The sequence below is a fragment of the Telopea speciosissima genome, chromosome 10, assembly GCF_018873765.1.
Source record: "Telopea speciosissima isolate NSW1024214 ecotype Mountain lineage chromosome 10, Tspe_v1, whole genome shotgun sequence".
NCBI classification, from domain to species: domain Eukaryota; kingdom Viridiplantae; phylum Streptophyta; class Magnoliopsida; order Proteales; family Proteaceae; genus Telopea; species Telopea speciosissima.
The window spans coordinates 42,462,032-42,475,934 of NC_057925.1; the positions used below are offsets into that span (position 1 = coordinate 42,462,032).

A 13,903-nucleotide genomic window follows, 5' to 3' on the forward strand; every position below is an offset into this window, starting at 1 on the left:
AATTTGGGATAGGTCTAAACTCACAAGATATCTCAAACGATAGTTTTAAAACTTGAGGCACCCTAAACGTATTTTTATCAAACTCAGAGCACCTCAGGTGTAATTTATCCTAAAAAATTGAAAGGAAAAATAAAAAAATAAGTAAAACATAATTGATAAACCATGAGAGAAAAAGAGAGAGGGATACTTGGTTAAAGTTATAGGAGAGAGAATGAGTGAAATCCACATATCGACCTAAGGGGGTGCTGATGAAGCATTCTCTTGCTTCATTAACGTGAAGATTCACGGGACTCGAAAAGGGGGAGGGGAGAAAGACAGAAACCCTCTCTGTATTGGCATCATTCTGGGTTACAGATATGCGACTTAGATCTTGATTCTTCCCTCGCTTGCCAAATCTGGTTTTTAGGAATTAGTATCGTATATGGTATCGGTCTTGGCCGATATTGGTTTGATACCAATTTGAATCGCATCGTATCGGTCTAGAACGTACATGTTTACCTCTGTTTTTTTATTTATTTTAAAAACATTTTTTAACCTATCCTTAATCTACTCATCCACCAATACAGGATTGCCTCCAAATCGGTATCGTTCTCCACCAATATCGATCCCATTCGGGCGATTCCTCTGATCCACTACCAATCCCAAACACCATGAATCAAATACGAAATGACATTTCAAGGGGGGGGGGGGGAGGAGTGGTTACAAAATGTTAATTGGAGAAGTTTTTGTAGTTCAGCAAGTTTAAGAGAGAGTTCTCGAGACACAAATATCTGCATGTAGTAATTTGAATTATTAAGCATAACATTAGCATTTTGAGCTTGCACTGACTAGGTCTCTCCATTGAGCTCTATCTTATTCTCACCCTTTTTGTTGTAATCCTATCCCATAATTCAAAGGGATACATACAGTTGTTATATTTTATTTTATTTCTTATTAAATTTCCATATACTAATTAACCCTTACCTTGCAGCTAGCCGCTTTGGGTATGTGGTTCTATTTTTTTACTTTTATTTAATTCATGTATACTAGCCCTTGTGTTATAGCCAACTGGTTCGGTTATGTGGCTCCTTATCGCAGCTCTATATAACTTATTTTAATTTCATGTATTTTATTTGTGAATTTTATATATTTAGTTTTAGTCAAGTAATAGGAAGATCGGTTTAATTGGGTGGACTGGGGTGCTTAACACCTTCCCTGTATCGTAACATTGACCCGTACTCAGACTAATAGTTTGACCATTCCCCATTGAAATTGTTATGAAGTCAGAGTTTTGGAGAGAGAGGGAGAGATAAGAGATGTGAGGGGAGTTCATGTAGAGTGTTTGAGAAGATTATATCTTGAGATCTACAATACTCTTATAAATATGAATCCTTCGGTCCTGATAAATCCCAAGTATGTTTTTCCTTCATTTACATAAGAATAAGTATCTATAAGATATAAGCAATGAATGCGGACTTGTTGGAATTGCAAAGAAGAAACTATATAGGTTCATTGAAGATAATGGACCTATTTCTTTCATATTATAAAGCTTGCAAATAAAAACATTTAGAGAGAGAAGTCCAACAATATATCAGAAATGAAGAATCACATTGTGTTGTTTGAATCTGGGATGAATCACTAATGCAAAATCAGTAATATTACAAAATTCTAAAAAAAGGTAAAATGTGTTTCTCTTCATTATTTGACATGAACAAGTAGTAGAATAGTTATATCCAACACTATTTCCTTTTCTGAGTCGTGAGAATACTATCAATGAACTTGAAATCATATTCTAGAACCATAAGTATTCTACAACTAATTGAAAAGGTAAAATAAGAAAAGTGGAGCCTCTAACAAAAATTACTTAATTACGTCAATGTGTGACATACAACACTCATTTCAGTAATATGGTTGACCTTGACAATGATTTAGCTTTTGAGATGCAGAATCCCCTTTCACGTCAATGACCATTTTCATACAAGAAGTCTTAGATTTACCTGGAATTGTAGCTATTTCAGAAAGGCCTTTGGGGCATTAAGAAGAACAATATCTTCACCAGACCTCCAGTTCGAACCACTGTTATTTTCTTTCTTGACCTCGGTCGGCACTATCCGTTGACCCTGCTGACAATTATGTATTCATAATTTACAATCATTTGTCCAATGGTTTTCGTTGATTCCGTTGATCCTAGGTTGCCACTGAGAGGGGGGTGAATCAGTGTTCTTCACAAATTCTTCAAAAATAATCCCCAACCCTGAGTTGATGTTGATGGAGAAGACTTCAAGAAAACTTGATTGGCTTGGGCAATCCTATAATTACCAATCCCACAGTACACATGCACCTCCACCTTGCAACTACTGTGTGGCCAGGTCTACCAGACAGTGCACCCCATTCTATAGATCAAACACACTCCAATATATGCAATGGAAAGTAAAGTAGACAAGACACCCAATTTACGTGGTTCGGTCAAACTGTTTACGTCCACAGAGCAATATCCTACTCAAGGTTTCATATATTGTTCAATACGCTACTCAAATTTTTTGATTGCAACAACAACCTAAGAACTCCAATCCCTGCTTCAATCTGAGGTGCAACTCAGACAAGGGCAACAACCCCAAATCCTAGACAAACCCCAACTTGTTAGGTTCACATTATAAAATAATAAAATCAAATTACAAGACCTTTCCCCAATATATGAACACACCAGGGTTTTTCAACATATATGCAATCCTAGATCACAAACCAAGACTTGTAAAATAAGGAATAACTATATCCTATGTATTCTAGAAATCAATCTGCAGAGGAGGGTCTCAGAGAATCGAATCGCACATCCCAATGTTCTCCGCAGCTTCACAAACATGCCTTGAATGGTTTTTTGTGTATATCTCGTTCTCCCCATCTTTTCTACTTCTAAAATTTCTTCCAATAGCTTCCTATCGAAAAAATACACAACTTAAAAAAATTCGTCGAAAAAGCCTTTAAAATGAGGGAGATATGGCTAGTTAACGTTTGGCCATCAAAACCCTGATCCAGAGGGGGGGGGGGAGGGTTCAGAACTTTTTCAGAAGCGAACATGGGGTCTATTCAATAATCGAAAGAACTCTGATTAAGCGAGGCAACAATGAACCAAGGGTTGCTGTACACGACCAATGAGATCACGAGCGTGAGCATCTCTTCCGCCATGATCTGTGTTCTTAAGTACACCTTCATAGAACCACTTAAAATGGAATATTCTCATCTGGGCCGTCCATAACTGATATGGTATGTGCTTGAAACACTGAAACTCCATCTTTCTAGCCAACCAGAGCTCATGAAACATTCATTTCATACCCAAATCGACCTAAACAAATTGGAAAAGGACATTTGTAACCATAAAAACGTGATTACATAACCTGTTTTAAAAAATAAACAACAAAATACTCCTCAAATTCATTCAAAGACATTCAACCTATTCTCAATTGGCTCCATTTTCGCGCAATGACATAAAAAAACTCTCTAACTTCTTCATTTGACATTGAAACGACGTGAAACCAATTGCACTATAACCATGATTCGACAAAATATCTTGTGAAGAGTGCTTTGATCATTTCTTCCATTTAGAGTTCCTAAGATAGCTTCAAAGTGTACCCCACTGTGCAATCCTATGAAATCACAACTTTTGATGGATGTACGAGGACTTCACTTGCTGCTTCGGGGCTTAGCCAAACACTGCTTAGGGACCCAATATACTGCCAAAAGTCATACTCCATGATTGGATGCCACTAACCCTGTCAAAAATCAAATTGCCATTGACACTGTGTAGAAGTCTGTTTGATCATTCCAGCACTGCCAAATCACCAGTAGTTATTGCCACAACACCACTATAACCAAATATGTTTCCATCAATGATAACAACACTCCATTTGACCAATAATCTCCCCCTTTGGAATTGTTGGCAACTCACTGCACAAAGTCATTCTGATTGTGTTATGCACTTCTCTTCCCCTTTGATAATAAGTACAAAGGATACCGACGCTCCCCCTACACGGAAGCTTACTCTCCTTGCACATGTACCACCGGAGGAATATTCAATCAACATGAATATCATTCCTCCACACACAGCTACATACCTCATCACTGACACCTCATAAACTTTGCTCTTTCCTCTGACCTCTTCCCACTGTACAACCAAAGATTGCCACATGCCCAACTTGACATGCCATGTAGTAGAAAACAATACGAGTTGTCTTTCTCTATGTCGAGAATGTTGGTGCTTCTTTTTTAACCCAAATAAAATATTGGGAAGAAGAATGTTGTTTAGTCGCGTGGCCCTACACCAACTTAGGGTCCAACGATGAGATGCGTAGGGGCATCGATAAGGAGATTTTTCATTTTGTAGGGGGTGGTGCAGTCATTTCAGGGGATTTGTGTTTGGGTACCGACTACACGCGACTAGACATTGTTCTTTTTCCTTAAATATTTTATGGTATGAGGGTATCCCGGACAAATGTGGGAGGAAATTTGCATGCCACACCAATAATATTCTTAAAAAAGAAATATTTTTTCAAACCCTAAACGATTTGGGGAAGATGAGTTGCATATTTTTTTTTTATTTTTTTTCCAAGGACATTTTTGTTAGTTCACCCCTTATTTTTAACGTTGTTAGTCCTACACTAACGGAATGGGGACAAGTGTTAACTTTTAAGAACCTCAGGGGGGCACGTAGAATTTTCTAAACCTAAAGGGTGTTTTTGTAATTAGGTGATACCTCATGGGAGGTATGTGAAAAAACCCTTATTTTAAATCTCCAATACCATTGGGTACCATCATGTGTTGGTAGTATTTCCCAAATTTTCAAATCGCAATTTCAGGGCCAACTAGATAAGCTTATTTGGTCGGCTCATGTGATTCTACGTTGTAAGATAATGTGGCAATTTCAGTTGTTAGATAGAAAGAACAACATTTAGATTGATCATATCTTGAATTCCGGTCTGAAATTTAATCTCAAACTTAGTCCTTTTTTATATCACTTGGTCAATTTTGAGCTTTATCTTGTCACTATATCAATTTCAACTGGATTAAATCTTGATAAGTTAGCATAGAATCTGGGGATTAACTTATCTACAATCTTTTTGTCCCATCTGATATTTCATTTGCCAAAATATTTAGGACAACTAATAAGCATATCTGATCTAGTACCAATACCTCTACCTTCAAAACCATGAAGTATCTGTTGTATTGGGCGATCTGATACCAATATCTCTACCTCAAACCATGATTGGGATGCCTAGATTAATTTTAAAAAAAATCAAACTTGCTTGTAAAGAAAGGGAAAAACCCCATAAAGGTATACCTAAGAAATTTTAATCATAAGGATTTACATTTTATTCTTTTTTCGGTAAACAAATAATTAAATTTTATTCACTACAACTTACACTATCATGTGCTAATAGTAATTGTTGTTTATTACAATTATGTGTACATTATGGGTCATTGAGCCAAGCCCAAATTTATATATCTTACGAGGTAGAGATGAAAATGAGTTGTCTTTTTTTGTGTCCAGATTATTGGTGCTTCTTTTTGCCTAAATAAAATATTGGGAACGAGAATGTTACCCGATTCGCATGGCCTTGCACCAGCACAGGGGCCAATGAGGAGATGCACATGTGCATCGATTAGGGAGTTTCATTTTATAGGGAGGTGGGGCAGTTATTTCAGGGGGTCTGTGTCTAGGTGCATGCTGCACGCGACTGTAGACACCCCATTTTGTCATCCCAGAGTGGTCCAGACAATGATGAGTTCGGAATTCTTTAAAATATGAAGTGATCATTTAGTTATATTCCCATTTGCCTTGGGCAGTGTTCTTAGTTCATGTGATTGTATAAGTGGTTAAATTTGATAAAATGATTTCTCAAAATAATGGTAAATAAATTTGATATATTAGACAAACCAAGACCAAGACCAAGACCAACCTCAGAGATCAAGACCCTAACTGGCTTAGGCATAAACCTCGGGCGAAACCCTCCTTTTTCTATCATTTAGTGCCAGGTTCATAGTTGCCAAAAACAACGCTAGCTGCTAACGAAACGACGTCATTTTCACTTTAAAGGATGTCATTCACTATGCAAATGACGCTGTTTTTTCTTCACTATATGTTGTTCAGAACTCACCTTATGTTGTTTTGACGACCTTTCAGGGATCCCATTAATCTCAGTGCAAGATTCAACTTGATTTCGTGTTTTGCGACCTTAGCTCCCCCTAGACATGTTTCAGTGTGAGATTCGACTTGGTTTTGTATGTCACTAGAAATGTTGATTATAGGAAATAAATATAATTACACATCGTGTAAGTGTATGGAAAAGAATCTAGTATGAAACTCACATGTGTTACTGCCTGTAATATAATGATGAGATTTGTACCCATCACCAGTTGGCCCTTTGACCTGAGAGATCATTATCTTTGTAATTTACGGGTTTTGGTATACCAAAAGGTTGAAATCTTTTGGATTACATATCAGTGTGTTGGATGCTTGATGACACATCGTGAATAAAAGAGATGCTCAACATGGAATCCACTACCATTGATTGGGGAGTATCAAGTAGAGAGAATGTCTATGATCGATCGGACAATAATATGGATCCAGTGACGTATTTTTTAAATTACTTATAAAATTATTTTTATATTATCAAATATATTATTATATTATTTAAATGATGTTTCATCATGTTTTTTGTGTCCAATCATGATCGCAGAATCTTTGAGAAAGACATGTACAATGAATTGAGGTTTGACAGTATGTAATTATATGCCTTATAGTTCATTATGAGATATTGTTTAGTGGAAAGTCCTATGTGTAATGCCTTATACTTGAAAGACCCTAATTATGGTGCATGCGTACATGTACAGGATTTGGGAAGGATGAAAAAATGGAGGTTTTGATCTAGGTATGTATGTGGAAAGGCATTCTTATCTTTTGTTAGTTTTTATATTTAAAATACATAAATATTTTTATATTTGTATTGCAAAATCCGGCCATTCAACTGTTGTTCTATGCTGATGGATTGGAAGATCAGCAAAAAATGGTAAGGCCTAAACCAGACTACAAAATGAGAGAGATCTGGGAAAGAGAAAGTTTTGAAATCATTCGGTTGGTTTTACTCAAAATGATCTCTAAAGGTTACAAATGAGTTCAGATTCAATCGGATAAGCAAAACATAATCTCCTATTTACAACGGGGAATTCACTCTTCAACTTTATATATTAGGTCTATCTTGGAGGATATCCAATTCTTATCTTCCAACTTTACAACAACCATAACCTTATCCCAACTAAATGGGGTCGGCTACATGGATCCGAAGAGGCCATGATAGTAAGAGAAAATAGCAGCAGTAGAAGGAAGTAAAAAGGTTAAAAAGGGGTTAAATAAAATAAAATAAATAAAATTACTAAAGAAAAAAATCTAAGCAATAGTTAAAGCAACATCCCATGAACATCCTCCTACGAGGGGTCGGCTACACGGATCCTTGTCTTCCAAACAACTCTATCTGCGATCATACTAGGATCGAACCCTCCCATATGCATATTCGTTCTTACCACTTCTCCAATAGTCATTAGGCCTGCCCCTACCTCTTTTAGCTCCTTCAAATTGAATCTAGTCACTCTTCCTTACTCGTGCATCCATGGGTCTCCTTTGGACATTTCTTATCTTCCAACTCTGTTACTTGTAATTTCACATTTATTCCCATGGAGATTAACAGTTTGGTTGACTTCGGCCAAGAGGGCTCGGTCAGTGACGTGTACAATTGTTTGCCCCAATTCTGATCCATGGATTAGAAAGATGTGTTTGTGTGTAATTCACATTAATCAACAATAAGATACTATCTTCTAACCAAATACATAAAAAGAAAAAAAGAAAAGGAAATAATTATGTAAAAATCTTGGACTTTTGTGGGTTAACAAGGCGGTATCATCAATTCATGGTTACAAATGCAGCACACACTAAGAACACTACCTGATTGTGTGGTCAACGTGATTCTTGCGCCTAACACACAAAAATGCGTGAAAAGTATCACACTGCCCAGATGAAAAGATGGAAATTCCACCCAGGGCAATGCATGCGATCTCATTGACCAACCAGAATGCAGACTCTAGAGGCCCAGACAACGATCTTTTTCCCAATCAAGTATATTTTTCCAAAGCATTGAACAACAATGTAGAAACTTTTTACAAAAAAATTACGGCTTCTGATTTTCAGGGATCATGATCCTCTTCTCCCGTTATTATAAAAAAAAAAAATCCTCTTCTGCCGCCTAGCCATGCAACCAACGTGCAGCCTCACACAGGCAGGGGCGAAATGATTATCCTACACCACACAGGCAGGCTGCTCAGGCAGTGGGTACGACAGTCATTTCGCCCCTACTTGTGTGAGGTTGCACGCCGGCCGCAAGGGTAGGCGGCAGCAAAGGATCCAAATTGGATTTTCAGGGCCTTTTAACTTTTCTGAAAATTGAAACCCCACCCCAAGTCCCCAACATAACCGAAGGAAAACAGATATTTCTGCAACAAGTCTATATAAAGAACAACCGACCAATAACCCTGGTTCCCTTCTTGTCCTGCAAACCCAACTCTCCCTTCCCCATTTCCCCTTCCTTGATACTATTCCATTCTCATTAGAGAATAAGCAGAGAGAGAGAGAAAGAAACACAAAGGAAATGGAGTTCTCAAACTTCCAATCGTCTCCCTGGCATTTCTTCTTCAGTGCTCCTCTCCTCTTTCCCTCATATTTCACGCAGGAAAATTACGTCCATTGGACCGAAACACCGGAGTCTCACATTTATTCGGCCGATCTTCCAGGTAATTTTTCTCTCTTTCCATTTTCAGGCACAATTTCAATCTGGGATTTTGTTTGTGCTCTTCTTCTTCGCCTTTTGAATTGTAAAATCTATTAAAACTCTCTCTTAAAAACTCTTTATATGTTGATGATGATGATGATGATGAGGGTTCACACACAGGTGTGAAGAAGGAAGAAATTAGAGTGGAAGTGGAGGATTCAATATACCTAATAATCAGAACGCAGGCGGTGGACGGAGAGGCAGAGCCGGCGAGGAGCTTCATGAGAAAATTCAAGCTTCCTGGTATGATTGACGTTAATGGAATCTCCGCTGGCTACGAAGATGGGGTTTTGAGGGTTACCGTTCCCAGATCTTTCGTCAACAGGCGGGTCCGTATCGATCCTGCAAATCTGCCGGAGCGCTATGAAGTTCTTGCACCAGCGGCCTAAAAGGGAGGGGGGGGGGGGGGGAAGATCAATTTTTCAAAATTTGTTTTGATTCTTGTGGAATGTGAGAATTAGGAGCGAATGAATAGGCAGTTTAGTAGTTTGTTTATGATTATTAAGCTTCTCCTCCTCCTCCTTCTCCTCCTGATTCCTGTACAATATTACCAAATAAAGTTTCTGAAAGTCTAAATGGGTGTTTAGATGAGATTGTAATGGATTCAGTTTCTGACCTCTGGAACTGTAAGGTAGGGTGCCAAATTCAAATCGAATCTGTTTATTGAAAAAAATCGAGTCGTTTAAATTGAAACTATGAAACTGTTTAATAAATGATTCAATTATTATTTTAAAATGGAGATTATTCAAGTAGAACCATGAATCGAATTATTTAATATTCTTAATCGAACCATTTAATACTCTTAAATGTACATAAATGTATCTAAATTAAACAAAAGTCATTTACCGATATGTAATTTTTTATAATTAATGGGATTGCAATTCTAAGAATTGACCTATGGAATTGATGTAGAATTGATTCTAGACCAAATGTGTCCAAAGAATCTAACAAGAGTGTGAAGTGATTGAGTGGTTGAAGGGGATCCGAATCTGATGGAGACAATGGGATGAGACGAAAGTTGTGGAAGCGAAATGGCCCATTTGGCCATTTATACTCCCCCCCCCCAAGTCCCTCTCAGGTTGCGTCTTGGTGGTTGCAATCATTTATTATCCCATTAATTTAAGGGAGAAGTAAATTAATTAAGGGTCGGCGTTCTTTGTGGGCGAGTGTGGTCTGTATGTGTGGGGGTCAATGAAAACATGCGTGTTGGCATCATGGGGATGAGATTTTTGCATTTCATGAGGGTGGGACGATCATTTCATCCTCACGTGGACAATACACTCTCTGAGAGAGAACTTTTCTCCATTAATTAGTATGTATTAATGTTTGGTAAAGAGCTTACAACTAATGCACCTTAAATATCAGAAAAAGTGGCAAAACTTCGGCCCAAAGCATAGGTGGTTATTAGTTAGGGTTTCCTTTTGCACATGAGGCGGCCACGCTAATCGTCAATCAATACATTTATTTACTTTGCCGTATAAAAAACATTATACGGAGAGGCTTTTAGATGCCTCAGTGCGGAAGAGTGATTCGATTCTGATTGAAATTTCCAAAAGAGTTAAGGGTAAGCTTAAATTGACCCTAGGAGAAGTGAGAAAAGAGAAACTTAGTTTAGGTTTTGCTCCAAGTATGTCGTCGACGAGCTGTTTGGAGGGAAAGGATCATGTTGCTGACCCTAGTTACTATGTATAAAACTGATTTATTGTTATTGTTGCATTTTTTTTTTCCTATATCTTTTTATCTTATCTTTGTTAGGATCCATGTAGCTGATCCTATTTAGTTGGGATAAGGATGATTTTATTTGAAAATTTAGGAAGAGGGGTTTCTCAGTAAGAGGCAAAGGTAATGCAAAGTAGCAGCAAAATGATTTTGTACATAGGAGGTAGTTAAGTCATTTCAAGAGAGAGAGAGAACAAATAGACCTTACAATAACACTTTCTTCTCCGTAACCATTAAGGTCCCTGTTGACGAAACCATTTCCAGTCGTAATTAATGTGGCATAGGAAATTCCCCTACGAGCCATGTGAAAAACCCTTGCCCTCACAAAAAATACCATTTTTTTCAAGCTAATTTCATTTTTCTTCTCTTGCAACCAACAAACAAGTAATCCCATGTAATTGAAGCAAGCTACCAAAATTAACATAGCGTATTTAGGAAACTAGGGGTGCAAGTTTGGCCCTATCGGCCCGAACGCGCCCTGAGTCCGAACAGGGCTTGGGCTGAGATATTTGGCCCTGAGGGGCAGGTCAAGGCTGAAAATTTTTGGCCATGGGTCAGGGTTGAGTCGGATTAGGGTTGAGGCCTCGGGCTAAGCTTGACCTGGCCCAGCCTGACCCTGATTTAAGTTATACTATAAAATATATATTGATATAATATATATATTATAAACTTTAAACGTCACCCACATTTTTTTATATAATATATTATATATGAAGACAATAAGTGATATAATACATTTTATTATAGTGTTATTTTATGTAAAATTGATAATGTTCTCCCCGGGCCATTCCAACCCATACATTTCATTCCCCCTTCCCATGATCAGGGCCAATCAGGGTTAGCCCGACCTGACCTTGAGGGCGGGTCAGGGTTGGATTTTTCTGACCCTGAGTCAAGGTCGGGTCGGGTCGGGCTTGGGCCCAGCTAAGGGGACTTAGGGTTGGGCTAGGGTTCTATAATGCCTAGCCTAACCTGACCATGTTGCAGCCCTATAGGAAACACATCCTATTTAACCACAACAGAGTAATCAAACCTTGCATTTTTTATTTCAATATGACAAGTTATGTTCAAGTCTAGTTTGCGGCTTTGGTTTTTTTTTAACCTTCCAGGGAAATTCATCAAGGGCGTCCTCTTAGTCCCTATCTTTTTATCTTATCTATGTTTACCATGAGCTTAATTTGTTTAAGGGTAATAAGGTTGGTAGAAATGTCTCTGAAATTATCCATCTCCTTTTTGTAGATGATACTTTGGTTGTTTGTGGAGCTACTGAAAATGATACTTTATCTATACAAGCTGTTTTAAAACTTTTTCATAACTTGTTTGGAAAACAAATCAATTTTTCTAAGATTAGTGCCTTATTTTTTTTTTAAGTAAGGGAACATTTGTTTCTAACAGGAATAAAATTTTCCATATTATTGGTTTTTTTCCTATGGAGGAGGGATCTACCTATCTTGGGACTCCCTTGGTGTGTAAAAAAAAGTAAGAAGGTGATTTGGAACAAGTCTAAGCTTGGTTTGTGGAAACCTCTTCTATTATCTCATGCTAAGATACCTGTTTTGGTTATATCAATTCTTAATTATGTTAGAAGTTGTGCTAGTCATAGCAAGGCCTTGTTGTTTAAGCTTGCTTGGAGGTTATTAAATCAACCACAGGATTTGTGGGCTAGACTTGTCAAGGCTAAGTATTACCCAAACTCATCCTTGTTTGATCTTAATGCGTTAAATAAAAGGAACTCCCTTATCTTGGATGGGCTATGTCAGGTTCTTCCCTCTCTCAAATAGTTAATCTGCAGAAGAGTCTCTATCCAATCAACATTTTTCATTTGGAATAAACCTTGGGTGCCTGGGTTAAGAAACTTTAGAATTCCTATTGAAATTCATTTTATCTAATGGCAGAGATTAACGCCAAGTTAATAGGTTCTTTGGTGTATGCTTTTTGCTAATGCTATTGTTTTCGTGGATGAGACAAAAACAGAGATTAATGTCAAGTTGAAGCTATATATGGAGATCAACTTTGGAACCAAAAGGTTTTAAAATCAGTAGAACGAAGACAGAGTGTAAGGCGTGCAACTTTGGTTACACTAGGATAGATAATGAGGTGGTGGAAATTGATGATAGGGAGATTACACAAAGTGATTATTTTAGGTATCTCGGCTCAATCATAAATAAAGGTGATATAAAGAATGATGTTTCACAGAGAATTAAAAATAGGATGGATGAAGTGGGTAGGTGCATCCAAAATGTTGTGTGATCAACATATTCCTTTACAATTTAAAGAAAATTTTTATAGGACAGCCATATGATAAAAAATGATATATGGTGTAAAATGTTGGGCAATTGAGAAGCATCATATAGATAAACTCAGTATAGTGGAGATGAGGATGTTAAGATGGATGGGTGGCAAAACTTGGAAATAAAGTAAGAATGATCATATTAGAGCTGATTTGGGAGTAACTCTGATACATGATAAGCTACGAAAAAATCGTTTGAAGTGGCATGACCATGTTCAACGGATGTCTTTGGATGCCCTAATACCAAGGTGTGATTTGATTTAGATTGAATGAATTAAAAGAGCCCAAGGCAGATCTAAAATGACCTTAGGAAAAGTGCTAGGGAAAGACATGCATAGCTTAATTAAACCTAATATCACGTATGACCTTCAATAGAGCTGATTGGAAGGCAAAGATCCATGTAGCTAACCCCATTTAGTTCAGATAAGGCTGAGTTGTTGATGTTGTATTCATTTGTCCAATAGGTTTCGTTATTTGAACAAGTTGGGGCTTGGAGATCGTTGGACTGTTGATCTGGTGAATTATATTTTCCTCCTTCAGTTGCTAAGGCTATCTGTAAAATTCCAATTGATTCTAATTTTCCCCCTATCTCGATTTGGTATGTTGACTACTCGAATGGTTGTTAAGCCTTTGATTAAAAATGAATTGGGTAGTATGTACCATCAGTGTAGAAGGAGAATTTGGATATTTGTGTGGAATTGAAGCTTCACACTCGGTTAAGTTCTTCTGGAGGGTGTTGATAGATGGCTTAGCCACTAGAGATAAACTTGTCAAGCTTTATCTGTTGATACTTGTAGTCCTTCGTGTACAATAATCGAACGAGCCAGATCGGCCAGAACATTCAGATCCAAATCCATCGATCCAATCCCGATTCTTCAAACCCTACAAAACAAGACACTTTTCCGATATACCATAACTGTATACACTCACAATTTTGGGTTTTGGCCATTCTCTTCCAACTTCGGAGGTCCGACGCCGGCCGAATCCCATGCATCATTATACATAACACAAACTGCCACCCTCCAGCACCCCCCCCCCCCGACCA

At 37.7% G+C, this 13,903-nt stretch overlaps 1 protein-coding gene across 1 annotated transcript; it reads left to right on the top strand.

Moving 5' to 3' along the window:
- The first annotated feature begins 8,644 nt into the window (after positions 1 to 8,644).
- Positions 8,645 to 9,244, top strand: LOC122641919 (15.4 kDa class V heat shock protein). Its single transcript, XM_043835254.1, has 2 exons — positions 8,645 to 8,811; positions 8,970 to 9,244. Exons 1-2 carry the CDS (start codon positions 8,670 to 8,672, stop codon positions 9,236 to 9,238), a joined length of 411 nt encoding a protein of 136 aa, XP_043691189.1. The 5' UTR covers positions 8,645 to 8,669; the 3' UTR covers positions 9,239 to 9,244.
- The last annotated feature ends 4,659 nt before the right edge of the window (positions 9,245 to 13,903 follow it).